The sequence below is a fragment of the Kogia breviceps genome, chromosome X (genome assembly GCF_026419965.1).
Source record: "Kogia breviceps isolate mKogBre1 chromosome X, mKogBre1 haplotype 1, whole genome shotgun sequence".
Taxonomy (NCBI): Eukaryota; Metazoa; Chordata; class Mammalia; order Artiodactyla; family Physeteridae; genus Kogia; species Kogia breviceps.
The window spans coordinates 92,310,178-92,335,526 of NC_081330.1; the positions used below are offsets into that span (position 1 = coordinate 92,310,178).

Here is a 25,349-nt window from a genome sequence, read left to right on the forward strand (position 1 = left end):
GTGTGTGTACACTCCAGAGAATAATTACATAGTAAACATCCATATAACCACCATTCATGAAAAAGACCACCCTGCCTCCACTGCTCAGTAGTGCCAACGTTTGTCATAAATCACGTGTACCTATATGTGGGACTCAGTTTCTGAACTCTATTCTGTTCGTAATTACTCTTGCTTTATAACAAGCTTTGATATCTGATATGGCAAGTCCTCCCATCTTGTTATTTTTCAAAGGATTTTGGCTTTTCTAGTTCTTTTGTATATCAATATACATTTTAGAATCAGTTTGTCAAATTTCAAGGAAAAATCTCTTGAGATTTTTTAAATTAATTAATTTATTTTTGGCTGTGTTGGGTCTTTGTCGCTGCGCGTGGTCTTTGTTGCGGCGAGCGGGGGCTACTCTTTGTTGCGGTGCGCGGGCTTCTCACTGCAGTGGCTTCTCTTGTTGCGGAGCACGGGCTCTAGGCGCGCGGGCTTCAGTAACTGTGGCTCGCGGGCTCTAGAGCGCAGGCTCAGTAGTTGTGGCACACGAGCTTAGTTGCTCCCGGCGTGTGGACTCTTCCCGGACCAGGGCTCGTGTCCCCTGCATTGGCGGGCGGATTCTTAACCACTGCGCCACCAGGGAAGTCCCTTCTGAGATTTTTGTTTGGGACTGCATTGAATCTCTGGATCACTTTGGGAAGAATTGACATCTTCACAATATTGACTATTTCAATTAGTAAATTTAATGTATCTCTCCATTTATTTAGGCCCCCTTTAATCACTTGATAATTTTTTTCCATGGAGATCTTGCACATATGTTATGTTAGGTCTATTCCTACATACTTCGAATTTCAGGTACTGTTGGGAAACAATTATCATTTTTCTTATTTTAGTTTCTGACTCTGGTGCTGGTATATATTTTGTAAAAATATATATTTTTAAATCAGTGCCTTTTCTGTTGCCAGACTCTGGCCCACAAGTGTCCCATCTTCACCCCTCCTCACCTTCCCATCCGACCCTGTTATGGCCCCGCCCTGTGACCTTAATCCCTCCAAAGCTGGGGGAAGAGAGGGGGGCTGTGTGCAGATGGCTCTTCAACCTCGAAAGGAGGATGGCGGCATCTGAAGGCGGGAAAGGTGAGAGCAGGCTTCCACCCCTGCAGACCCTTGGAGCAAGCCTGGGCTCTGCTCCATCCTCAGCCCCTCTGACCCACCCACTCCCCACCCCTGGAGAGCCTTTAGGGGACCAGAATCACATCACCCTGTTCCCACCCCAGCCAGCCCCAAACACAGCCTTAGATCCCAACTGAAACCCAACCCCAATCCTGGCCCTGATCTCTATCCTAGCGCCCACCCCAACTTCAACTCCAGTGCCAGCCCCAAGCTTAATCCTAACACAAACTTTACCAACCAGAGGGCAAACCCCCGTTAGAGCCTAAACCCCAACGTGAATACAGACCTTACCATGAGCTCTAAAGTTACCGAAACTCAACCCCAACCCCTGGATATAAGCACTGTTAGTGAGTGGGTCTCTGACTTTCCAAAAAGAGTGCAGACCCATTTTTAAGTACCAAAGAGAGAGAGGGAGAGAGAGAGAGCGAGAATACACATTTGATGGTGGTAGTAAGTTGTGAAGGCTTAGAGTCAGAGACTGCCTGGACTTGGCTCCAAATTCAGCTACTTCATCAAATCACTTAACCTCTGTTTTTGCATCAATTTCTCCACCTGCAAAATGGGGATAATACTGTGTGCCAGACATTCTTCTGAATGCTGAACTCATTTAATCCTCACAGCAACCCTATAGTGTAGGTACTCTTTCTGTCATCTCATTATACAGATAAGGAAATTAAGGCTCAGAGAGGTTACATAATTTGCTCAAGGCCACACACAGCTACCAAGTGGTAGAGTCAAGATTTAAATTCAGATAGCTTGTTTCCTCCAAAGCTGGGTATCTTAACCAGGCCAACCCACTGCCCCTTGGAGGCTGAAACAAGGCCATGGGACTTGGGAATAACTTTTGCTGAAAACCTCAGTGAAAAACTCAGATCCCACCCAAACTCAAGTTAAACCCTAACCTTGATCCTAATTCAAATTCCAACTCATTCAAATATCCAGTCCTAACCCTAAATCATATCTCAAGAACACTTTACTCCCACCGGTATTTAAACCCAACCCCAAATCTACCACTCAAATTTAATCCTAAATTTGCTTCCAGTGCTATAAACTTAATCCAACCCCATGCCAGTTTAAGCTCTACCCCCAAATCTAACACCAAACCCTACTTCAACTAGAAACAAAATCTCCCCCTCACTCCCCTATAAACTCTCACTCTATCATCAATCAACTCCAATCCCAACTCTTATCCCCCAATCTTTAACTCAGGTACCCTCAACTTTCCCTAATTTTACAGGCTCTTCTCTCCTTCCCTCAGACAGAGGGATAGGATCATGTAGGAGGCACCATGATTGCCCCAATACCCTGTCCCCCCACTCGGTTTCTCCACACAGACACCACCCCAGAGCCCAGTCCAGCCAACGGGACAGGCCCTGGGCCGGAATGGGGGCTGTGCACTGGGCCCCCAGCATCAGGTGGTGAAATCGGCGAGGCATCCAGCCCGGGGACCCCTAAGCGAAGGACTCAGCACAGTAAGCACAAGACAGTGGCAGTGGCCAGTGCCCAGCGCTCACCCCGGGCACTCTTCTGCCTCACCCTGGCAAACCCCCTGCGGCGGTCCTGCATCAGCATCGTGGAATGGAAGCATCCTGGAAGGCCAAGGGCAGGGCTCAGGGGTGAAGGTCACCAGGGTACCAAGAGTCAAGGATTAAGCCAGGGCTGGAATGGAAGAGGGCTGAGGTCACCAGGGATCAAGGATTAAGAACTGGATTCAAGGGGGAGTTGAGAAAGGTGAAGGTCACCAGGGGGATCAAGAGTCAAAGACTAAATCTCAGCAAGAGTTGAGGATGGCTAAGGTTTCCAGGGGGATCAGAGTCAAGGCCTTGGTCAGGGCAGGGGCTGGGAATGTCAGAGCTGGTCACCTTAGGGTCAAGGGTCAGCATTGGGTGGGGAGGGCCCCAAGGGAATGTGGGGCTCTGAGACCACTCTGCCTGGGTCCTTAACTGTGTCCACCCGAGGCCCTTCGACATCCTCATCCTGCTGACCATCTTTGCCAACTGCGTGGCCCTTGGGGTCTACATCCCCTTCCCAGAGGATGACTCCAACACTGCCAACCACAACCTGGTGAGGCTAGCCCCGCCCCACCCCGCCTCCAGCTAGATACAGCCCCAGTAGAGCCACACCTCAAGCCTTCCAGCCAGGCCCCGCCCCTCTCTGACCCAGATGACCCTCTCCTGCCCAGCCCCACCCTCGGTCCACGCTACGCTCCTCTTCCCCTACCCCCGTCAAACAAACCCCACTCCCAAATAACTCCCCGATCTCCCGCCCCCCACCCCCGGCTCCACCCCCAGGAGCAGGTGGAGTACGTATTCTTGGTGATTTTCACCGTGGAGACCGTGCTCAAGATCGTGGCCTACGGGCTGGTGCTCCACCCCAGCGCCTACATCCGCAATGGCTGGAACCTGCTCGACTTCATCATCGTCGTGGTCGGGTGCGCCTCTGCAGGGGATACCCCCAACCTTAGCTCAACTTCCCACCGCAGGCCCGCTAAATTCGGGGCTCGGGGAAGCGACTGCTTCTGACTGCCTCCATTCAGCAGCCAGAATCAGGAATATTAACATACTTTAAACCTATTTGCATTTCCAGTTACAGGGACTTGTACTTTTCCGAGAAGAAGGGAGGGGGAAAGGGGGGGTTCCGAACGCCTGACCCCCGCCTCCTTGTCCTGTGCTCCCCCATCAGGCTGTTCAGCGTGCTGCTGGAGCAGGGGCCCGGACGCCCGGGGGACGCCCCGCATGCCGGAGGGAAGCCGGGGGGCTTCGATGTGAAGGCGTTGCGGGCGTTTCGGGTGCTGAGGCCACTGAGGCTGGTGTCCGGGGTCCCGAGTGAGTGGCTTGTCCCCCGGGCTTGGAGGTAGCGGAGGGGAGAGCGGGAGGGGGGCTGAGCTGACCCCGCCCCTACGTTGCACACCCCTCGCTCCCCACAGGCCTGCACATAGTGCTCAATTCCATCATGAAGGCGCTGGTGCCGCTGCTGCATATCGCACTTCTCGTGCTCTTTGTCATCATCATTTACGCCATCATCGGACTCGAGCTGTTCCTCGGACGCATGCACAAAACGTGCTACTTCCTGGGATCTGGTCAGCAAGCCCACTCCACCCCCCCACCCGGGACAGGATACGCCCCCTCCATTGGCTCCTAAGCCCCACCCTGTTCTCAAGGGGACACACTCAAATTCACAACACTCCGCCCCCAAGTTCAGGCTCCGCCCCCCATATTCAAGACTCCGCCCTCAATTCCAGACGACAACCGCCCCCCTAGCTAACTGCTGCGCCCTATCACAAGTTTCCACTCACAGGTTAAGGCCCTATCCCACACTGAAGACTCCATTCTCCAGAACTGGTCCCAAATAGTCAGGCCTTTTTCATCCACACCCAAACCCAAGTCTTGGCCCCACCCTTCTTTCAAGAGACCCTCGCAAATTCACAAGACTGCTCCTAGGCTCACGCCTCACTGTTATTCACAAGATTCTGCCCCAAGGTTTACAGTCCCACTCCTCAGATCCCTGTGGTTGGGCTTCACAGCTTCCCAGGGGTTCAGAATCCTGACCCAGCACAGTCAGAGGCTAAGGGTTGTCTTTGCTTTAGAAAAATCTAGAACCCTGAGGCGAGCTTCTCAGGTAGGCGGACCTCCAAGGTGGCAACGACTGTGGGTGGGAGTGCTTCGGGTTCCAGAGCTCCAGTCTTCCCACAGACATAGAGGCGGAGGAGGACCCATCGCCCTGTGCGTCATCGGGATCGGGGCGTGCTTGTACGCTGAACCAGACCGAGTGCCGCGGACGCTGGGAAGGTCCCAACGGAGGCATCACCAACTTCGACAATTTCTTCTTCGCCATGCTGACAGTCTTCCAGTGCATCACCATGGAAGGCTGGACTGACGTGCTCTACTGGGTGAGGTGGACGGCGGGCACACAGTGCAGAAGCTGCACCTGCCTTTCCTCACCGAGCTCGGGCAGGAGTGCCCGCATACCCTGAGGGATGCATGCCCCCTCTCTCTCCCTAGATGCAGGATGCCATGGGGTATGAGCTGCCCTGGGTGTATTTCGTGAGTCTTGTCATCTTTGGATCCTTCTTCGTCCTCAACCTTGTACTTGGTGTCCTGAGTGGGTGAGGAACCTAGACACCTACCCGGGCCTTCCTTCCTGCGCCTCAGCCCCTGTCCCTTTACTTTGTTCCTGGCAAACTGCTAGGCATCCTTCAAAACCCATTTAAAATACCCCTTCATTCATTCAATCAATATTGAGCATCTACTGTGTGTGAGGCACTGTTTTAGGAATGGAACAAAAGACAAAAATCTCTGCCTTCCTGGATATTACATTCTGGTGAGGAGAGACAGACAATAGCAACATACTCAATAAATGTGTGTGTGTGTACATACGTACACACACATATGTGTAGTGTCTTATATGGAATATGTGCTATGGAAAGAAAGGAAGAGTTAAGATAGGAATGCTGAGATCTTGCAATTACAAATAATGACAATAAGGACAGGCCTCCTTGAGATGGTGTTATCTGAGTAAAAGTGTGAAAGAGATTAAGCCATGTGGGTATCTGAGGAAAGAGTGTGCCAAGCAAAGGGAACAGCAGTGCAAAGGCTCCAAATCTAAAATGTGCTTAGCATATTCAAAGAACAGCAAGGAGGTCAGCGTGGCGGGGAGGTGACGGCAAGGGGGCCAGGGTTGTTCCCCCACCTAACCTTCTATTCTCCCTCAGAGAGTTCTCCAAGGAGAGGGAGAAGGCAAAAGCACGAGGGGACTTCCAGAAGCTTCGAGAGAAGCAGCAGCTGGAGGAGGACCTGCGGGGCTACCTGGACTGGATCACACAGGCGGAGGAGCTGGACATGGAGGACCCCTCAGCTGATGGCAACTTTGGTTCTGTGGCTCAAGAGGGCCAGGCCAGCCACCGTAGGCAATCCCAACCTGGCCCACTCCCTGCTCCACACATCTTCAGATGTGGGCTGCCCTCCTGAGATCCAGCCCCAGCCCGCAGCAACTCTAGGTCCCTGGGTCTTCCCTGGAGGTCCAGTGGTTAAGACTCCGCGCTTCCACTGCAGGGAGCACGGGCTCGATCCCTGGTTGGGGAACTAAGATCCCACATGACATGCTGTGTGGCCAAAAAAAAAACCAAAACCAAACAAACAAACAAAACTCTAGGCCCAGCCTCCGGTTAGGACACAGAACCCAGACTCAGATACCCTTCCCAGACTGCACCCAGAACAAAGACTCCAAATAACACCACCCCCACCCCACCACCCCCACACGCGGGGCCCTAACCCCGCCCCAGGCTGTGCTCCACCACTGTCCTCCATGTCCCCACAGGGCCACAACTGGCAGAGCTGACCAATAGGAGACGAGGACGTCTGCACTGGTTCAGTCACTCCACCCACTCCACCCACTCCACCAGCAGCCACGGTGGGGGTCCAGCAAGGTTGACAAGGGGGAGGGATGGGTAGGCAGAGGAAAAAGCCAAAGGCAGAACCCTGGGATCTTCATGTGCCGACCTCTTCTTCCACCCTGCCCACAGCCAGCCTCCCAGCCAGTGACACCGGTTCGATGGCAGATACCGCAGGCGATGAGGAAGAGGAAGAGGGGTCTCTGGCCAGCTGTACACGCTGCCTGTGAGGGCCCCCAGCCCTTGACCCCTGACCCAGCCAGAACCCAGAACAGACCCTGACCCCAATCCTTACTTTAGCCTCCAAACTTGACCTCAGCCCCTGACCTCCAACCCTCGCTGCTGACTGCCGCTCAGCCCCTGACAATGCCTACCTCCCATCCGCCTCTTTTCCAGAAACAAGATCATGAAAACCAGTGTCTGGTGAGTTGGAAAAGTTGTGTGACTGCTGGACCCCATGACTTTGTGAGCCCCACCTCCAAGCCCTCCAAGCCCCCCATGACCGCCGGGCTCCCCCACCGGAGCCCCTCAGGGCAGGCTTAGGTAGGTGATCCCAGCCGATGGGTTCCCCATCCCCACAGCCGCTGCCTCCGCCGAGCCAACCGGGGCCTTCGGGCGCGCTGCCGGCGGGCTGTGAAGTCTAATGCCTGCTACTGGGCCGTGCTGCTGCTCGTCTTCCTCAACACGCTGACCATCGCCTCGGAGCACCACGGGCAGCCCATCTGGCTCACCCAGATCCAGGGTGCACTCCTCCAGCCTTCCAGCCCTCTCCCCCAGCCCCCAATCCCTTCCACCCCAGAAGTTCCTATCCAGGATCTCTCGGGTGCCCCACACCCCCAGATACTGCCCTCCTACCCAAGTAAATGCAGGAACTTTAGCCTGTTCCATCCTACCTTGTAGCTTACACTTGTATAGCACTTGCTGTGTGTGTCAAGCTCTGTTCTCAGCACTTTACCTGTACTCACTCAATTTCTCTTCACTGCAACTTTAGGTGAATTAAATACTAAGCTGCAGTAAGTGACTAATCCCAGGACTCAGCTAGTGAGTGGCAAACGCAGGCAGCCTGGCTCCAAAGTCCAGGCTCTTAACACCACACTGACTGGACAAGTTAAGCCCTCTGTGCCTCAATTTCCCCATCTACAAAATGGGAATAGTAGTAGTAGCCACTTCAGGGGGTGGTGGGGAGGATTAAATGAGTTAAAGTGAAAAATGCTTAGAACATTGCCTGGCCCACATAAAGCTAACACTTTACAAGTGTTAGCTCTTACTATTATTCATCTTAATCTCAGCCCCCAACCTGAATACTGAGTACGCTTCTAATCCCAACCCTCAAACCAGCCCCAGCCCCAACTAAACCCCAGATTCTAACTCTACCCTTGAATTGGAGTTTTTCTGTATTCATAGAGGCTGACCGAGGCCCACACCCCAGCTCTGCCCCTCGCCCCAGCTCCAAGCCCCTCAAAACCTTGCCCACTGTGACCTACAAACTCACCCGATCCCTAGTCCTAACCACGCCACCGGCCTGTGACTGGACGGATACCAAATACCCCAGATCGCCCCATGGCCCCTACCTCCCCACATGTCACCACAAAAACTGACTAGCCCAGTCACCCCTGCTGCCCCTCTCCCCACAGAGTATGCCAACAAAGTGTTGCTCTGTCTGTTCACGGTGGAGATGCTTCTCAAGTTATATAGTCTGGGGCCCTCTGTCTACGTCTCCTCCTTCTTCAACCGCTTTGACTGCTTCGTGGTCTGTGGGGGCATCCTGGAGACCACCCTGGTGGAGGTGGGCGCCATGCAGCCCCTGGGCATCTCGGTGCTCCGCTGTGTGCGCCTCCTCAGGATCTTTAAGGTCACCAGGTGTGTGTGTGTGTGTCGGGGGAGAGGACGGGGGCCCCAAACACAGCCCCAACAGCCACCACTCCAGCTCCCATAATGACAATATCCTCATCACCATCCATTTATCAAATATCCATTGAGTGCCTACTGCATACAAGGCACCCTTCCAGGCCCTAGGGGAACACCAGGAATCAAAGCAGACACAAGTTCCTGCCTTTCTGGAGATTAAAGTCCACTGGGGAGGGTGTCTACTCCATTTCCATCCCCTTCCTCAGCCTCAACTTCAGCTAGAACATTACTCCCAACCCATCTCCAAACTCAACTCCATACTCATCCCCAACCCAAACCCCGTCCCCCACCCCCAACCATAACACCATCTCCAACCCCAACCACCAACCACTCATCATCCACAAGTTCATTTACAGCCGCATAACCCAAGCCCAAGCCCAAGCCCACCTCCAGCCTCATTCCTAGCTCCCAGCCTCCTCTCCGTCACTAGCCACAACCCCCACATCCCAAACTCATAACCATCAGCCTATCTCCAAATGCAAACCCATCCCCAGTCCCAGCCCCAATCTCATCCCCATCCATCCTCTCCTCTATCCCAACCCTCAGCCACAGACTTATCCCCGACTCAGTCATCTACAACTCCAAATATTCCCCAACCCCATCCCCAGCTACAATCCCTAACCCCAGGCCCAACCTGAAACCCAATTTTAACTTCACCAACTTCCATATACCCTCCATACTAACCTCATCTCCCCTAATGCCAACCCCAACCCCGAATACAACCTTCCCCTTACTTCTTATTCTCACCTCACTCCAACTCCAAAATCACTTCCAACAATGACACAAAAGCTCATCTTAACCCCGTCCGCCCCAGTGCACCCCAAGCTGGAGCCCTGCCCCGGCTCCTGACTCACCAATGGACATGTCAATCCTTCCCCCTCCATCTCTGCTGCAGGCACTGGGCATCTCTGAGCAATTTAGTGGCGTCCCTGCTCAATTCGATGAAATCCATTGCATCCTTGCTGCTTCTCCTCTTCCTCTTTATCATCATCTTCTCCCTGCTTGGCATGCAGCTGTTTGGGGGCAAGTTCAACTTTGACCAGACCCACACCAAGCGAAGCACCTTTGACACCTTCCCCCAGGCCCTCCTCACTGTCTTTCAGGTGGGACCTGGAGATCATGGGATGGGTGGGCAAGGCGGGGGGACCCAAGGTTGGGGAGAGGGTCCCAAGAGCTTCACGGTGACCTCCCACCCCCAGATCCTGACAGGTGAGGACTGGAATGTGGTCATGTATGATGGTATCATGGCCTATGGTGGCCCCTTCTTCCCAGGGATGCTGGTATGCGTGTACTTCATCATCCTCTTCATCTGTGGCAACTGTATCCTCAGAGCGTTGGGAGGCTGGATCATGGCAGGGCTGGGGGAGGATAATGGGGACATGGGCACTCCATAGGCAGGCTGCTTCTCCATCCTTGTAGCCTGAGCTCACCCCAGACATCCTGTTGAATGTGTTTCTTGCCATTGCTGTGGACAACCTGGCCAGTGGAGATGCAGGCATTGACAAGGACAAGGGCAGGTGAGGTCTGGCTCTGCCTCCAAGACAGTCTCTCCCTGGGATCCCTGACTGGGACCCTCCCACACACATCCCACACCACCAGAGATGCCTTGGTCACCCTGGCAATCCCCATCTGCAGATCCAACCTTCCAGTTCTCATTCACTGAACATGCATTTATTGAGCACCTACTTTTTGCCAGGCCCTGTTCTAGATGCTAAAGAGACAGCAGGGGTCAAAGAAGACAGAGTCCTTGCTTTCATGGAGCTGACATTCTAGTTGGGGAGGGCAAGCAAAACAAACAAATGAATATATAATAATATAATTTAATTAAATATATGTTAATAATATGTAATGAAGAAAAAGAAATCAGAATAAGAGAATAGAGAGAAATGAAGATTGCTATTTTGGTTAGGGTAATCAAGGAAGGCCTCTATGAGAAGGTGACAGTTAAAGAGAGGCCTGAATGAAGTGGGGGAGTGAGCCATGCAAATATCTGGGGAAAGAGTGTTCAAGGCAAGGGGACAGCAAGTGCAAAGGTCTTGAGGTGATAATGTTCTTAAGCACATTCAAAAAACACCATGGAGGGAATTCCCTGGCCGTCCAGTGGTTAGGACTCGGCTCTTTCACTGCTTTCACCCGGGGCCCCGGGTTCGATACCTGGTCTGGGAACAAGAAGAGTGGTAGGAGGTGAGCTCAAATGGGGGGAATAGAAAAGCCAGATGAAGGGCATTCTGGGCCATGGTGAGAACTCTGGGTTTTGCTCTGAGTGGTGGGGAGCCATGAGAGAGGTGTGAGCAGAGGAGGAATGTATCAGAGGTAGAATTTAACAGCATCCCTCCTGCTGCTGTGAGAATAGACTAAGGGGATGAGGCAGGAAGCAGGGAGGTTGTATGGGACCTGAGAAAGGTCTGTTCTGATGGCAATGACCCCCTCCCTTGGCCTTGCCTATCTGCTTCAATCCTTAACAGTCACCTCCTCCCCAATTTCCTTGCACAGGGAGAAGAACACTGAGGAAACTGCACAGGAGAATGGAGCACTGGTGAGTTAGAGGCCTGGGCACTGTCTACACCTCCCACTACCACCAATGTCTGTCTATGCGTGTGTGTCTATCCCGCATCCTCTGCCTATTCATTCCTTCTTTATTGTGTCCCTCCCATGCCTCCCCTGTGTCCATCCCCTGGTGTCTACCCCATCACCAATGACCCCCATCTTCCTGTCCCCAGGTGCCTGGTGGGGAGAATGAGGAAGAGGAAGGTGCAAAAAATGAAGGAGCAGGCAAGTGGGCAAGGCCAGGTGGAAGAGGTATGGGACCTTGGGGACAGCACCCAGGCAGAGCTCGTGACCCCTGAGACCCTCCTCTCTGGAGAGCAGCCTTCTCCGACATCATCTTAAAAATAATGGGCTTGGCGTGTGGCCAGGAACATGTGAGACGCTGAGATTAAAGAAGAGAAACAGACATTTTGTTTTACTGCAGAACTTCTCAGAGCCTTTATTATAAAATATTATGTATATGACTGAAGATGGCAATGCGCATTCAACACACATTTACTGAGCCCCTCCTGTGTCCCACGCACTGTTCTAAGTGCTGAGGACACCACAGTGAACAAAGCAGTCTGAAATCCCTTCTCTGAGGAGCTGACATTCTAGCAGGGAGATGAGAATTTACCACATGACAAGCACTGTTCTAGGTGCTTTACATACATTATCTCAATTAATTCTCTCTCCTTTGATTTTCCTCTGCTGCCAGGCATGGAGGAGGAGGAGGAGGAGGAGGAGGAGGAAGAGGAGGAGGAGGAAGGGGGTGCCGGGCATGTGGAACTCCTGCAGGAAGTTGTACCCAAGGAGAAGGTGGTACCCATCCCTGAGGGCAGCGCCTTCTTCTGCCTCAGCCAAACCAACCCGTGAGTGCTGCGAATGTACAGGGAGTTGGGGCAGGAGGGGCTGGGGCAGGGGGAGGACCAGGGAGCAGCCAAGGCTTGGGTGGGGTGCATGGCCTTATGCAACAGGGCCCATGCTGTATCTCTCGGGCTCCCTCCATCAACTCTACGGTCCTGTGTTCTGACCATGGACCATTCCCCACTCCCCAGGCTGAGGAAGGCCTGCCACACCCTCATCCACCATCACGTCTTCACCAATCTTATCCTGGTGTTCATCATCCTCAGCAGTGTGTCCCTGGCAGCTGAGGACCCCATCCGAGCCCACTCCTTCCGCAACCACGTGAGCATTGGGCTGGGGACTCAGGGGACACTCCCAAGGGTGTCCTCCTGGGCACAAGCTGGGGCCAGGGTGGAGGCAGGGAGAAGATTCCTAGCTGGGCAAAGAGAGAGGAGCAATAATGACAGCTGCAGTAGTTCCAGCCTTTATTATGAGTGCACCACACTTGGGGAAGCACCGGGGAGGTGATCAGTGTTTGGCAGAGGAGGAAGCTGTGCTCAGAGGTTGAGCAGACCAGGGCCACCCATGTAGCTGAGTAGAGGCAGAGGAGCCCAAGTCTGAACCCTTGTCTTTCTGGTGGTCAAGGCTTTTGCCTTGTAGAAAAGTCATTGATGATGATGATGATGAGAGAGAGAGAGAGAGAGAGGGAGGGGAGGAGAGAGGGAAGGAGGGACAGCAAAACTTACTGAGGGATACACACAGCTAGGATCCCCCTCAACCATGACTCGGTGGCTCCCCCTCTTTCTTGCCCCCCAGATTCTGGGGTACTTCGATTATGCCTTCACCTCCATTTTCACCGTGGAGATTCTACTAAAGGTGACTAATGGACCCCCCATCATACCCCTAGTTACCGCACCCATGCCTGCAGCCCACCTCTCCTGTTTCCATCCCCAGCTGCCCTCTCTCTCCCCGGATCTGGGGTCTAACTAGCCTGATGTCCCACTACTCCGCAGATGACAGTGTTTGGGGCTTTCCTGCACCATGGCTCTTTCTGCCGTAGCTGGTTCAATCTGTTGGATCTTCTGGTGGTCAGCGTGTCCCTCATCTCCTTTGGCATCCAGTGAGTGACACCTGCCTGCCCCATTCCTCCAAGAGCCAAGGCCTGGCCTGGGCCATGGCCTGAGGACTGCCCCCTCCTCAGCTCCAGTGCCATCTCGGTGGTGAAGATTCTTCGAGTACTCCGAGTACTACGGCCCCTCCGAGCCATCAACAGGGCTAAAGGACTCAAGGTACTCCCATCCCACCCAAATCCATGGGACCCAGACCCTGCCCCGCCCCTGGGGCCAGGATCACTGATCCGACTGACCATTTGCAGTGATGCATGACCACATAGCCTGGCCGCAATGTGTAACCACACGGCCCTGACCACTGGCCATGTGGCCTCATCCATGTTCCTTACAAGTGACCGTCCATTCCTTACCAAAGGCCACATTTCTGTGATCCAAGTTCCTGACATGTGGCCACATACCCGTCTGGCAAACACATTTCCCATTGGTACCCACACATCCTTCACCCAAGACCACATGTTCCTGACCCAAGTCCCTGAGCTCCATCCATGCCCAGAGTCCTTGCCCTGTGGCCACCGTGGCCTGCGGTGTCCATGAGCCATATTTGTGGGTGTCTGCAGCACGTGGTGCAGTGTGTGTTCGTGGCCATCCGGACCATCGGGAATATCATGATTGTGACCACGCTCCTGCAATTCATGTTCGCCTGCATTGGTGTGCAGCTCTTCAAGGTGGGAGGAAACACTGGAGGGAAGCCCAGGCATGAATCAAGGCACGGGGCCGGGGGATGAAGGGTGAATCTGCTTGACAAATATCCTTTCTGCAGGGGAAATTCTACAGTTGTACTGATGAGGCCAAACACACACCCCAAGAATGCAAGTGAGTACCTGAAACCCTACCCTCCATGGAGCCCAGGACTCTCCCAAAGTCCAGAGAGGCCCCTAGATCTCACCCAGGCCTCTAAAACCCCTAGATCTTCCTCCAAAGAACTTCAGAGAACCCCCCCAGATTTTATCAAGGCCCCCAAGACCCCAGATTTGCTCAAGGCCCCAAGATACATCCTGAGAATTCTCCTAAGAATGGCAAAAACCCTCAGACATCACCAGTCCTTAAGAGGCCCCCCCAATAACTGCCCAAAACCCATCTCCACATTCCCCAGAGTTACCTACATTCCACTCCAGAATCCCAACAATCCCCAAACACCCGACCCCCACCACCAAGTCCCCAGCTTCCGTCTTGAGACTCCTACAGAGGGTAATAGTTCGCTGAAATGAGACATTCCTGGTTCAAATTCGTCTCATGAGACTTGGATACATTTCTTAACCTTGCTGAGTCCCATTTTCCTCAAGTGAAAAATGGGGATAAAAAGAGTGTGGATTTCACAAGGTTGTTGTGAGGAGCAAATGAGTTACCACACAGAGAGTGTACTACAATGTATAGTTAGTACATGTAAAGCCTAGCACAGTGCCTGGCATATACTTAGTGCTGATAAATGTTGGCTATTATTCGTATTGCTTTTTCCTGGGTGGCAATGATGGTGATAATAATGCTGATGATAGCTAACATATACAGCCCCAACAATGTGCCAGACACTGTTCTCATTGATTAACAAAATTAATCCTTGTAAAAAGCCAGGGAATATGTTCTGTCATTATCCTTATGTCATAAATGGGGAAAACCAAAGCACAGAGGTTAAACGCCCAAGGTCACCCAGCAGTAAATGGAAGGGCAGGATTGGAACCCAGGCTATCCAGCTCCACCACTATACCCTGCTGTCTCCATACTGGAGACACCAGTCCCCATTCCACAGCTCCCTACCCCTCCTCACCCACCCAGCATGTCTGCAACATCCACAGGGGCTCCTTCCTGGTCTACCCCGATGGAGATGTGTCAAGGCCCCTGGTCCGGGAGCGGCTCTGGGTCAACAGTGATTTCAACTTTGACAATGTCCTTTCAGCCATGATGGCCCTGTTCACTGTCTCCACCTTCGAAGGCTGGCCTGCGTGAGGGGCAGGGCCCCAGGGATGGGCAGGGGACTGGGCAAGAGTCTTTAGGGGATTGGCTTTGGATATCCTGGGGATGGGTGGAAGGGTACCTTGGGATGTGAAGAAGGTCTCTGGAGAGTGGATAGGGCTTTCTGAGGACTGGTGGGTGTATCAGATGACTAGGTGGGGATCTCCCAGAAGTTGGCTGGGGGTGCTTTGGGGACCTGGGTGAGGGGGCCTCCAAGAATTGGGTAGAGAGGTCTCTGAGGCACTAGGTGGAAGTCTAGAGAGGAATGCGTGGGATTTGGGAGGGGGGTACCAGGGAGACGTCTGGGGGGACTGGGTGGAGGTCTTGGAGGAGATGGAGCTGGAGATTCAGGGGTTTCCAGATAGCTGCACAAGTCTTTGGGAGTACTAGGTGGGGGGCGATGGAGCAAGGAATTCAAGTTGATAGGACAGGGGATTTAGAGATCTTTGGGGCTTGTTGGGGAGTTCTGGGGAGCTGCATGGGGATCCTCAGATGACTGGAGGAGAACTGGGAGTCTGTGGGAACTTAAGGGATTTGGGGGTCTTAGAGGGCCTGGGTGGGGTTTCTCAGGAAGATTGGATGGGGATCTATGGATCCCTGGAGGGCTGGGCTTTGGGAGTCTTTGAGGGCCTGGTGTGTAGGTCTCAGATAGTTAGGTCAGGGGATTTGGGGATCTTTGGGGATATTCTGGGGTGCCTAAGGTGTCTGGGGACAGGTCTGAGGGGTCTAGGATATACCTTCACTTGCCCCCACTGGCTCCCCAGGCTGCTGTATAAGGCCATCGATGCAAACGCAGAGAACAAGGGCCCCATCTATAATTACCACGTGGAGATCTCAGTGTTCTTCATTGTCTACATCATCATCATTGCTTTCTTCATGATGAACATCTTTGTGGGCTTCGTCATCATCACCTTCCGTGCCCAGGGCGAGCAGGAGTACCAAGACTGTGAGCTGGACAAGAACCAGGTGACCTCTGACCCCTGATCCACAAACCCCCCGCCCCCAGCTCCTTGCCTCGGGACCCCACTGCTCACTCATGCCTTGCACCTATACACAGCGCCAGTGTGTGGAGTATGCCCTCAAGGCCCAGCCACTCCGCCGCTATATCCCCAAGAACCCGCATCAGTATCGGGTGTGGGCCACTGTGAACTCTGCTGCCTTCGAGTATCTCATGTTCCTGCTCATCCTGCTCAACACGGTTGCTCTAGCCATGCAGGTCTGAGCTCCCCACCCTGATCCTGCCAGACACCTGACCCTATTCTGTCTGCACAAATCCTTGAGAACTGTCAGGAATGCTTTAGGCTGCAAGTAACAACACCCCCAACTGACAGAGGCTTAAGCTTTAAAGATATGTGTCACATATCTTCAAATCAAAGGCCAATAATCATAAGTTGTATCCTGATTTCAGAGATGTGAGAATGTGGAAAAAATGGCAAATGTAAGTTGTCACTGACTGTGAAATGCACCCCAATTTCAGAGATTCTAAACTGTGAAAAGATGTGTATCCTGGAGTCAATGAATTATGATAGTTACCTCACATAGCAAGCAGTGCAGAGGTAGGCTGTTTGCTCATTGCTCATCAGGGACCCAGGCTCTGTCTTTCTGCTCCACTATTCTTAGTAAGTTGGCTTTCGTTCTCATGATTGTTGCTTCATGGTCACAAGATGGCTGCCACAGTTCCAGGTATCAAAAACACATTCAAAGAAGGAAAAAGGAAGGAAGGTTGCACCAAGGGACTCTCCTCACTTGACCCTTTTATTGGGAATCAAAAATATTCTTCACAGAAGTTGCCCAAGCAGCAGAAAGCTTATGTTTCTGTCTCATTAGTCAGAACTAGCTGCAAGGAAAGCTAGGAAATCAAGAGCTGGGCTTTCCAATATCCATAATGGTAGGTGGACAGTGTGAGAGGTTTGGCCAACCCATAGTGCTACCACGTCCCCAGACTTACCTCAGTCCAAGACAGAGAATATTTGGTTGGGGTGTGGGGGGGAATCTCTGCCTCAGGCTATGTCCCCACATCTGATTTTCTCCCCCAGCACTATGAGCAGACTGCTCCCTTCAACTATGTCATGGACATCCTCAACATGGTTTTCACTGGCCTCTTCACTGTTGAGATGGTGCTCAAAATCATTGCCTTCAAACCCAAGGTACCCCCCCCAGGCCTAGACCCATTCCTTAGAGTGGAACTCACTGCATAGCTCTCAGGGGGGCAGCAACCAGGGAGTCATGAGACTAGGGAGGAAGAGGGATCTAGATGCAGCCTTGTCATTTGATCCAACCTAGACCCTGCCTCCCCAATGCCCCCAACCACTACTAGCCCCATACCCTAGCTTGCTAGCTCTGAGAAGACAGGGCACTGCTTTCCTCCTGTTTACAGCATTACTTTACTGATGCCTGGAACACGTTTGATGCTCTTATTGTGGTGGGCAGCGTAGTGGACATTGCCGTCACTGAAGTCAACGTGAGGACTGGCTCTCCACTAACCCATTCACCCCCTACCAACTTTCCCTCACCTCAAACCCAGTGCTTTCTTTCATATGGGGAGGTGGTTCCCACTCACATCCACCCCACTCCTGGAGACTCAGAGCTCCTCCCTCTAGCTCTGTCTCTTGAGTCCCTATTGGGTTCAGCCAAAGCCCCCTTCTACCAGCTCCCGCTCATTCATTTGCAAGCTATCCTCTGGCTCCAGCATCTCCTAAAATAACTCTCCTGTTATTTCTATTATTTTCTTCATCGCCTCTACATCCCCCTCCATTGGTCCCATCATCTCCACCAACTCCTGCTTTGACTCCATCGTCTCCTCTGATTCCTTCGTTGGCTCCATTTCCTCCACCGACACCATCGTCTCTGACACTGGGTCTTTCACGGTTCTGTCATCACCACTGACTGCACGGTTGGCTCCATCATCTCTTTCACTGGGTACTACATGGTCCTCCATTGACAATGCTGCTGGGTCCATATCTCCATCACTGGCTTCTCCATTGGATCCTCCATTGGTTCTCTCATCTCCGTGAAACCACCGGCTTCATCATTTCCTCCATTGGCTCCAATATCTCTCCTCCACCATCTCCTGTGCCCTCTCCTCTACCTTTAACCCTCATTACCAACTTTTCCTTCAACCATCCTGATCCATTACCACATAATCTTCCTTATCATCCCTTGGATAATAACTCTACCATCCATTATCCCCCGTATCTGCTCCATCATTTCTCTCCTTGTTCATTGGCCCTGTGATCTCATCATCTCCTCCATCACCTCTGTTTTGGCAATATCTCCGTGCAGAATGGTGGCCACCTTGGCGAGGTAGCCCCCCCACCTCACAACAGGGACTCTCTGACTCTCTCTTCACCTACCCTCCTTTCCTTTCTTCCCTAAAGTCCTTAGAAATGCTCCCTGACCACCCTGGGGCCTGGGTTCTGAGGGATTTGGAGGCTGGGAGGGCCAAAGCATGAGACAGGGAGGTGGCTGGGGCAAATGTGGACTGAGCATACCCACCACACGCCCAACCCCAGAGCTCTGAGGACAGTTCCCGCATTTCGATCACATTCTTTCGCCTCTTCCGAGTCATGCGGCTGGTCAAGCTTCTCAGTAAGGGTGAAGGGATTCGCACATTACTCTGGACATTCATCAAGTCCTTCCAGGTAACTCCCCCACTCCTTTGTTCACCCTTCCTCCCCACTTCACACCTTCAGCTTGTCCTTTTACCGCCCCCAGAACTACACCTTCCAGCATGCCATACCCATGTGCAACTTACCATTTCCAGTTTTCTCTCTTTCGTGGGCTCTCAATTCCCAATGTGTCTTGGCCTCACTGACCTTACTCTATTGTATTTAATACTGTGTCCATATTTGGGAGACCCTGCCAGTCATGGGCACTTGGGGGATGGACCACATCTCTCAGCAGGCCCCAGCTTGAGTGCATTCTGGGGCTTAACAGTTCTCTGCCTGGACCTGAGTATCTATCCTCCTCTCCACCCCCATAGGCCTTGCCCTATGTGGCTCTTCTCATCGCAATGATATTCTTCATTTACGCAGTCATTGGGATGCAGGCAAGTGGGAACCCTGGGGAGCATCCCTCAGGCACTCCTCTGTTGAGAGGGGTTAGATAGAAATGAGCCCAAAGTGGGGGTAGAAAGACAGACAAGCTGCACCACCCTGAGTCAGTTCATACATCTGTGAAATGGGGTCAGCAGTGCCTGCTTATCAGGGTTGTAAGGATCCTTTGGGTATTAGGTGTTGTGAAATGGATGGGAACCTGTAGGGGCACAGAGTCACCCCTCTGACACAGCCCCTGTATGCCCACAGATTTTCGGCAAGGTGGCTCTTCAGGATGGCACACAGATCAACCGAAACAACAACTTCCAGACCTTTCCACAGGCTGTGCTGCTTTTGTTCAGGTGACACACACACACCCTCTCCCCTGCTGCTTTGATCTCCAGCATGCTTTTGGGTACCCACACATCCTCTCTGGGCCCCAGACTGCCTAAGCTATGAAAGTAACAGGGCAGCATGGGGCTCCATATTGCCTGAGACCTTTTCTGGCTGTGTTCTAAATAATCTTTCAGAATAGTCTAGCCTCAGCCATCCTTTTTCTGGCTGCAAGACGTATATCTTTCATAGGCCTCAGCACCCCCTCTGTAAAATGCAAACATGATTGTCATCAACATGGCCACACCAGCTTTGAAAATATTGAAACGCTGTTTTTACCAGATGTAGCCCCTGGTAAGAAATAGGTCATCTCCTCACCCCTCTGGCCCCCACAGTGGCCCTTGTCATGACTTCATAGCCTCCCCCCCAAGATGGCACCACTGTGTGACCCCCAGGTGTGCTACTGGTGAGGCATGGCAGGAGATAATGCTTGCCAGCCTTCCTGGGAGCCGGTGTGACCCTGAGTCTGACTTCGGCCCTGGTGAGGAGTTTAGCTGTGGTAGCAATTTTGCCATAGCCTATTTTATCAGCTTCTTCATGCTCTGTGCATTCCTGGTAAGGAACAATCCCCACAACCACCACTACTGCCCCGGGGGCTGATCCTGATGGGGGTGAGGTGGGGAGCCCAGATCTTCAGAGCGGGTGAAAAGGCTGGCCTGACGATAAGATCAACCCGGGGACTCATGACCCAATGACCATAGAAGCTTACCTCCGCCTCCCACCAAACCCCCCATACTCTTCTCTGCCCTTCACTTAACCTCTCCTACTCACTGGCCCACAGATCATAAATCTCTTTGTGGCTGTGATCATGGACAACTTTGATTATCTAACCAGAGACTGGTCCATCCTGGGCCCCCATCACCTCGATGAATTCAAGAGGATCTGGTCTGAATATGACCCCGGGGCCAAGTATGCCCTCTGACCCCGTACCTGGGATACCAGAGGACAGTGCACTGCCTCACGGTCCTCCAACTCTGGAACCTGTGACCTATGCCTCCCATTACCCAGGCAGTAGATGCCCCAAGGTTCCCACTTCCCCTGTCCTCTGCCTTTTCCCCTCCCCCACTGACTGCCCTCCAGTTCTTCCCTGGCAGACTATGGGGTGTTGGTGGGGCAAGGAAGTGATTAGCTGGTAGGGCCTTGAGTAAGGACCAGAGGGTGTATCTCCAACCCAGCAGTGCCTCTCTTCCACCCCCACCTTCCCCAGAGGCCGCATCAAGCACCTGGATGTGGTTGCCCTGCTGAGACGCATCCAGCCACCACTGGGATTCGGGAAGCTGTGCCCACACCGGGTGGCCTGCAAGGTCTGTGCACCTGCCCACCACTGCCTCTGAGAGGACTGTCACCACACAGCAGGGGTGGGCAGGGACCCTGCCTTGGGTGGGGAGGGGGTGTTTGGTGGCATTCTCAAAGGTTTCTGCCCTTGGGCATCACATGCCTGCATCCCTGGCATTTGCCCAAAATGGGTTCCATGTCCCTTGTGTGCACAGAGACTTGTGGCGATGAACATGCCTCTCAACTCAGATGGGACAGTGACATTCAATGCCACACTCTTTGCCCTCGTTCGGACATCCCTGAAGATCAAGACAGAAGGTGTGTGGGGAGGAGGGGGAGGGGCAGGAGTGGGAGGGTCCCTGGGGAAGGTGCAAGGAGCAAACTAATTGAGGGATGGGCCCCACTCTTAGCTCTGAACCTCAAAATAGGTGACTTTGCCTTCTCCAGGCCTGTTTTCCCACCTGTCCAACGGGGGCGGTGTTTGGCTGCGGTAGAAGTTTGTGACGCACCCTCCAACAGTGAAGGAGTGGCTGTGAAAGGCTCTTCCTATTGGCTCATGCCCCACATTCTCTCCCCATGCAGGGAACCTGGAGCAAGCCAATCAGGAGCTGCGGATTGTCATCAAAAAGATCTGGAAGCGGATGAAGCAGAAGCTGCTAGATGAGGTCATCCCCCCAGCTGACGGTGAGCTAGCTCCACCCCAATTCCTTAAGCCTGCCTCTGAATGTCAACGATTGCTCACCACCACCAAACCATCACTGGCTGGAGAGGGAGGGGTGCGGGGGGAGAGTCCAAGCTTTGATGTGGGGGGGTGGGGAGCAGAGGACTCCTGTGTGACCTTGCCTCCTCTCCCTTGCTCCCAGAGGAAGAAGTTACCGTGGGCAAATTCTACGCCACATTTCTGATCCAGGACTATTTCCGCAAATTCCGGCGGAGGAAAGAAAAGGGGCTACTAGGGGCCGAGGCTCCCCCAAGCACCTCCTCTGCCCTTCAGGTCTTGGGAGCAGGGCCTGAGCTGGGTGGGGGTATGTGGGAGCTCTGTGGCTGAGGCTGACTGCCTTCTTGATCTCATGGAACCCATGTCACAGATGAGGAAACTGAGATCCCAGGACCCACAGAGGATCAGGGGTGACTGTGGGGCTCCTTCCCCGACCTCACACTCCTACTCAGGGACAGGGAAGTTTAGACCCTGAGCTACCAGCTTCCCTATTTCCCCACCCCCACAGGCTGGTCTGAGGAGCCTGCAAGACTTGGGTCCTGAGATGCGGCAGGCCCTCACCTGTGACACAGATGAGGAGGAGGAGGAGGAAAAGGGGCAGGAGGGAGAGGAGGAGGAAGATGAGAAGCACCCGGAAACATACAAAGTAAGGACAATAAGCTTTCACTCCCCCAGGAACTCTTGATTGTAAAATACTCCCTCATCCCCCTGAGTGATTTCCATACTGCATCTGGGAGGAAGCCCCCCAGAGAAGACCCCCTGCAACAGACAAATGTTTATTTGGTACCTACCACCCACTGTTGGAGGGCAAGACCCAGATTTGTTCCCTGGGGAGCTCAATGGAGACACACTATTTGACCAAGTGACTTAGTTATAACCTGGATGCAACGCTCAGTCCTGTGATTTCCACAGGCCCCAATGGGCTCCCAGCCCCCATCTCGCCGGAGCTCTGTGATTTCTGTGTCTCTGCCTGCCTGGGACAAACCACCAGATTCACTTTCCCTTGGGCCCAGTGATGACGATGGGGGTGCTCCCAACTCCAGAAAGTCCAGTGTGCCCCAGGCTGGGTCCCACACCCACAGGTATGGCCAAAGGTCTGCAGGAGGATTTTGAGGGAAGCCAGGGACTAGCCACTTTATGGGGGTACTTCAGGGGGCAGAGGGTGTTTCCAGTGAGACGAACGTCTATTAAAAGAAAGCACACGTCTCCTTTAAAATGATGACACGTTAATTTTATGTTATGTGAATTTTCCCAGTTAAAAAAAGTCTAGTGTTTCTGTAGAAGGTAGGGCATGAAATGAGAGGGGACCAGGGGCCCAGGGCCACACTGGGGGGATCTGGTCTGCCTAACTTGCCTCACTTTCCCCAGGAGAAGCTCTGGGGTTCTCATTTTCACCATTCCGGAAGAAGGAAGTTCTCAGTCCAAGGCAACCGAAGGGCAAGAGAAGCAGGATGAACAAGAGGAAGTCCCCAGCCAGCGCTCTGGCCGCGACACGTAGGATGAGCCCATGAGCCACATGCGAGAGGGATGGCACCCCATCGTGCATGCCCAGGCCTGAGCTCACCCCAGCCCTCCCTCCCAAACAGGCTCTCCTACCTAGATGAGCAGGCAGGGGCTCCCCCACGCCCCATCCTTTTGCCACCTCACAAACCCCAGAGATATGTGGATGGCCACCAAGCACCACGCCGCCGTCTGCTGCCCCCAACGCCTGCAGGTGAGAGTGAACATGGGTCCTGGGGGGCCCCATGGGCCATAAGGGCAGAGGGCTGGGGAGGCACTGACATGCCCCTTTGACCCTGGTTCCCCCCACAGCCCCAGGCCGGAAGCCTTCCTTCACCATCCAGTGTCTGCGGCGCCAGGGCAGTTGTGAAGATTTACCCATCCCAGGCACCTATCATCGTGGGCGCAACTCAGGGCCCAGCAGGGCACAGGTGAGGTGGGGGAGGGGGGCTGAGGCCCAGAGGGGTGGGGGGCAGCCTAGGCTGAATGTATCAAATACACTACGTATCAGGCCCTTCTGAAGAAGGGGGCACGTGTGAATTCACACAGTCCTCACTATGCCTGTGAGGTGGGTACTGTTACTAGCCCCAGTATACAGATGAGGAAACTGAGGCCCAGAGAGGCTTACCCAAGATCGCACAGCTAGTAAGTGGCAAAGCTGAGATTTAAACCCAGGCCTTCTTTGCTCTGAAATAAACCCAAGGCTGATTTATACCCATTCAGTTTGACTCCAGGTGTGTTTGGGGGGTAAGAGGTAGGCACAGGAGTGATTCCTAGATCCTCATATCATACCCATCAATCACTATGCTCCTGATGTTTATTCTGGTCCAGGGTTCCTGGGCAACCCCTCCTCAGCGGGGCCGGCTCCTATACGCCCCACTGTTATTGGTGGAGGAGGGTGCAGCAGCGGACAGATACCTCGGCAAATCCAGCAGTCCACTGCACACCTTCACCTGTCTGCACGTACCTGGAACCCACTCAGACCCCAACCACGGCAAAAGGGGCAGTGCTGACAGCCTGGTGGAGGCTGTGAGTCCAGAAGGGGAGGGGGCCAGAGGGATGGGAGAGAAGGGGAGAAGGTGGGAGCTTGGGAAGGAGGGTCCCCAGTCTCTGTGTTGTGTATGTAGCTATCCCTTTGTTCTGTGACTTCTGCTCAGCAAGATGTGTGCCCCACTGTCCCCCACTGACTTCCCTGCGTGCCCTCATGGCTTCATCACTCATCCACACCAACCCCTCTGTGCACACTGCTTCGACTCCATACTGTGCCCTCTGTCAACACTGACCTCCATCTGTGCCCCCAGGTGCTCATCTCTGAGGGCTTGGGCCTGTTTGCCCAAGACCCGCGCTTCGTGGCCCTGGCCAAGCGGGAGATTGCAGATGCATGTCGCCTGACACTGGACGAGATGGACAGTGCTGCCAGTGACCTGCTGGCACAGGGGACCAGCTCACTTTATAGTGACGAGGAGTCCATCCTCTCCCGCTTCGATGAGGAGGACCTGGGAGACGAGATGGCCTGCGTCCATGCCCTCTGAATTCCCATCCCTCCCCCACTGCTCAATAAACCTCCTGCCCTCCCTTCCTCAGAAGGAGACTGGCATGGACCACACCCCTGGATTTTGGTGTCTTTGCACTGGAGGTCTGGGGCTGCCCAGCGGTCCCCATCTATCCATCCCCTGTTTCAGCCCTGAGCCACTGCCCACACGCGGGTATTTCCAGAAACCAGGACAGCCGGGCCTGATTATTCAGCGTCAGGGAAGGAAGGAGGAGGAGGGGAGGCGGAAGAGGCAGCAGCCAAAAAAAGCTGGAGACAGAGTGGAGGTGGTGGGGGAAGGGAGGTTTCTGGACAGATGGAGGAAAGTGAAGAGAGTGAGGATGTGTGAGGGCTCGGATGAGGGTTGGGGGAAAGTCAGAGATTCCACAAGGGGTCAGGCAGATCAGACTGAGGCAGGACAGATGGATGGAAAGGAAAGGATAAGGAAACCTCCAGGAGAGTCCTGCCAGTAAAAAGGCCTGGAGGTTAGAACTAGCCTGGCATGTGATGTATCTTAGGCAGAGGGGTCCTCTGACAGCATCAGGAAGGGAGGCTAAATTGGGATCACCCCCACCTCCCCCTTCTGCTTGTGAAAAAAGAAATCTCGGACTTCCCTGGTGGTCCAGTGGTTTAAGACTCCATGCATCCACTGCAGAGGGCACCTTTCGATCCCTGGTCAGGGAACTAAGATCCCGCATGCCTCCAGGTGTGGCCAAAAAATAAATAAATAAATAAAGAGAAAAAGGACATTTAAATTCATTTGTAAAAGACATGGGTGACAGCAAAGGGCCGAGGCTCCTAGCCTGGGGCAACCCACTCAGGGCTTACCTGGCTCTCCTGAGACCAGCTAACAGTACCCCACTCCCAGATCCCAGAGCTCCTCTCTGTTTCTTGCCCTACTTTTAGTCATTGCCCAACCTCTGGGGTCTCATTCATTCAGTGAAGGTTTATCAGGCATTTTATTTTGTGCCAGGCACTGTTCTGGGTTTTCCTCAGCACAA

General features: G+C 53.4%; 1 protein-coding gene across 3 annotated transcripts; it reads left to right on the forward strand.

The window, feature by feature from the left end:
- Positions 1-1,090: 1,090 nt before the first annotated feature.
- CACNA1F (calcium voltage-gated channel subunit alpha1 F) lies at positions 1,091-24,431 on the forward strand. Of its 3 annotated transcripts, none has more exons than XM_059049957.2 (48): positions 1,091-1,165; positions 2,639-2,643; positions 3,110-3,215; positions 3,443-3,582; positions 3,834-3,976; positions 4,078-4,230; positions 4,844-5,040; positions 5,153-5,256; positions 5,863-6,053; positions 6,468-6,560; positions 6,673-6,766; positions 6,937-6,963; positions 7,122-7,282; positions 8,175-8,400; positions 9,344-9,551; positions 9,648-9,768; positions 9,884-9,965; positions 10,942-10,984; positions 11,169-11,220; positions 11,693-11,846; positions 12,033-12,162; positions 12,637-12,696; positions 12,834-12,940; positions 13,022-13,109; positions 13,508-13,615; positions 13,711-13,763; positions 14,741-14,887; positions 15,662-15,863; positions 15,955-16,113; positions 16,934-17,044; positions 17,275-17,358; positions 18,180-18,200; positions 18,410-18,538; positions 18,880-18,945; positions 19,202-19,293; positions 19,720-19,879; positions 20,106-20,233; positions 20,532-20,628; positions 20,815-20,917; positions 21,182-21,283; positions 21,463-21,593; positions 21,826-21,963; positions 22,230-22,399; positions 22,686-22,793; positions 22,904-23,031; positions 23,136-23,248; positions 23,649-23,846; positions 24,119-24,431. In XM_059049957.2, exons 1-48 carry the CDS (start codon positions 1,091-1,093, stop codon positions 24,347-24,349), a joined length of 5,739 nt encoding a protein of 1,912 aa, XP_058905940.1. In that variant the 3' UTR covers positions 24,350-24,431. The 3 variants fall into 3 exon arrangements, with proteins under 3 accessions (XP_058905940.1, XP_058905938.1, XP_058905939.1); XM_059049955.2 differs by having other exon boundaries at positions 1,091-1,115; positions 2,486-2,735; XM_059049956.2 differs by having other exon boundaries at positions 1,091-1,115; positions 2,486-2,735; positions 5,863-6,020.
- Positions 24,432-25,349: the final 918 nt, after the last annotated feature.

What these genes read in the sequence shown, in the direction of transcription:
- CACNA1F (XM_059049955.2), top strand. Translation starts at nt 1,091, where the DNA reads ATGGCGGCATCTGAAGGCGGGAAAG. An exon ending in AGGATCTTTAAGGTCACCAG is followed by an intron (nt 8,401 to 9,343) that starts GTGTGTGTGTGT and finishes TCTCTGCTGCAG; the next exon opens with GCACTGGGCATCTCTGAGCA. An exon ending in GTGAGCTGGACAAGAACCAG is followed by an intron (nt 15,864 to 15,954) that starts GTGACCTCTGAC and finishes ACCTATACACAG; the next exon opens with CGCCAGTGTGTGGAGTATGC.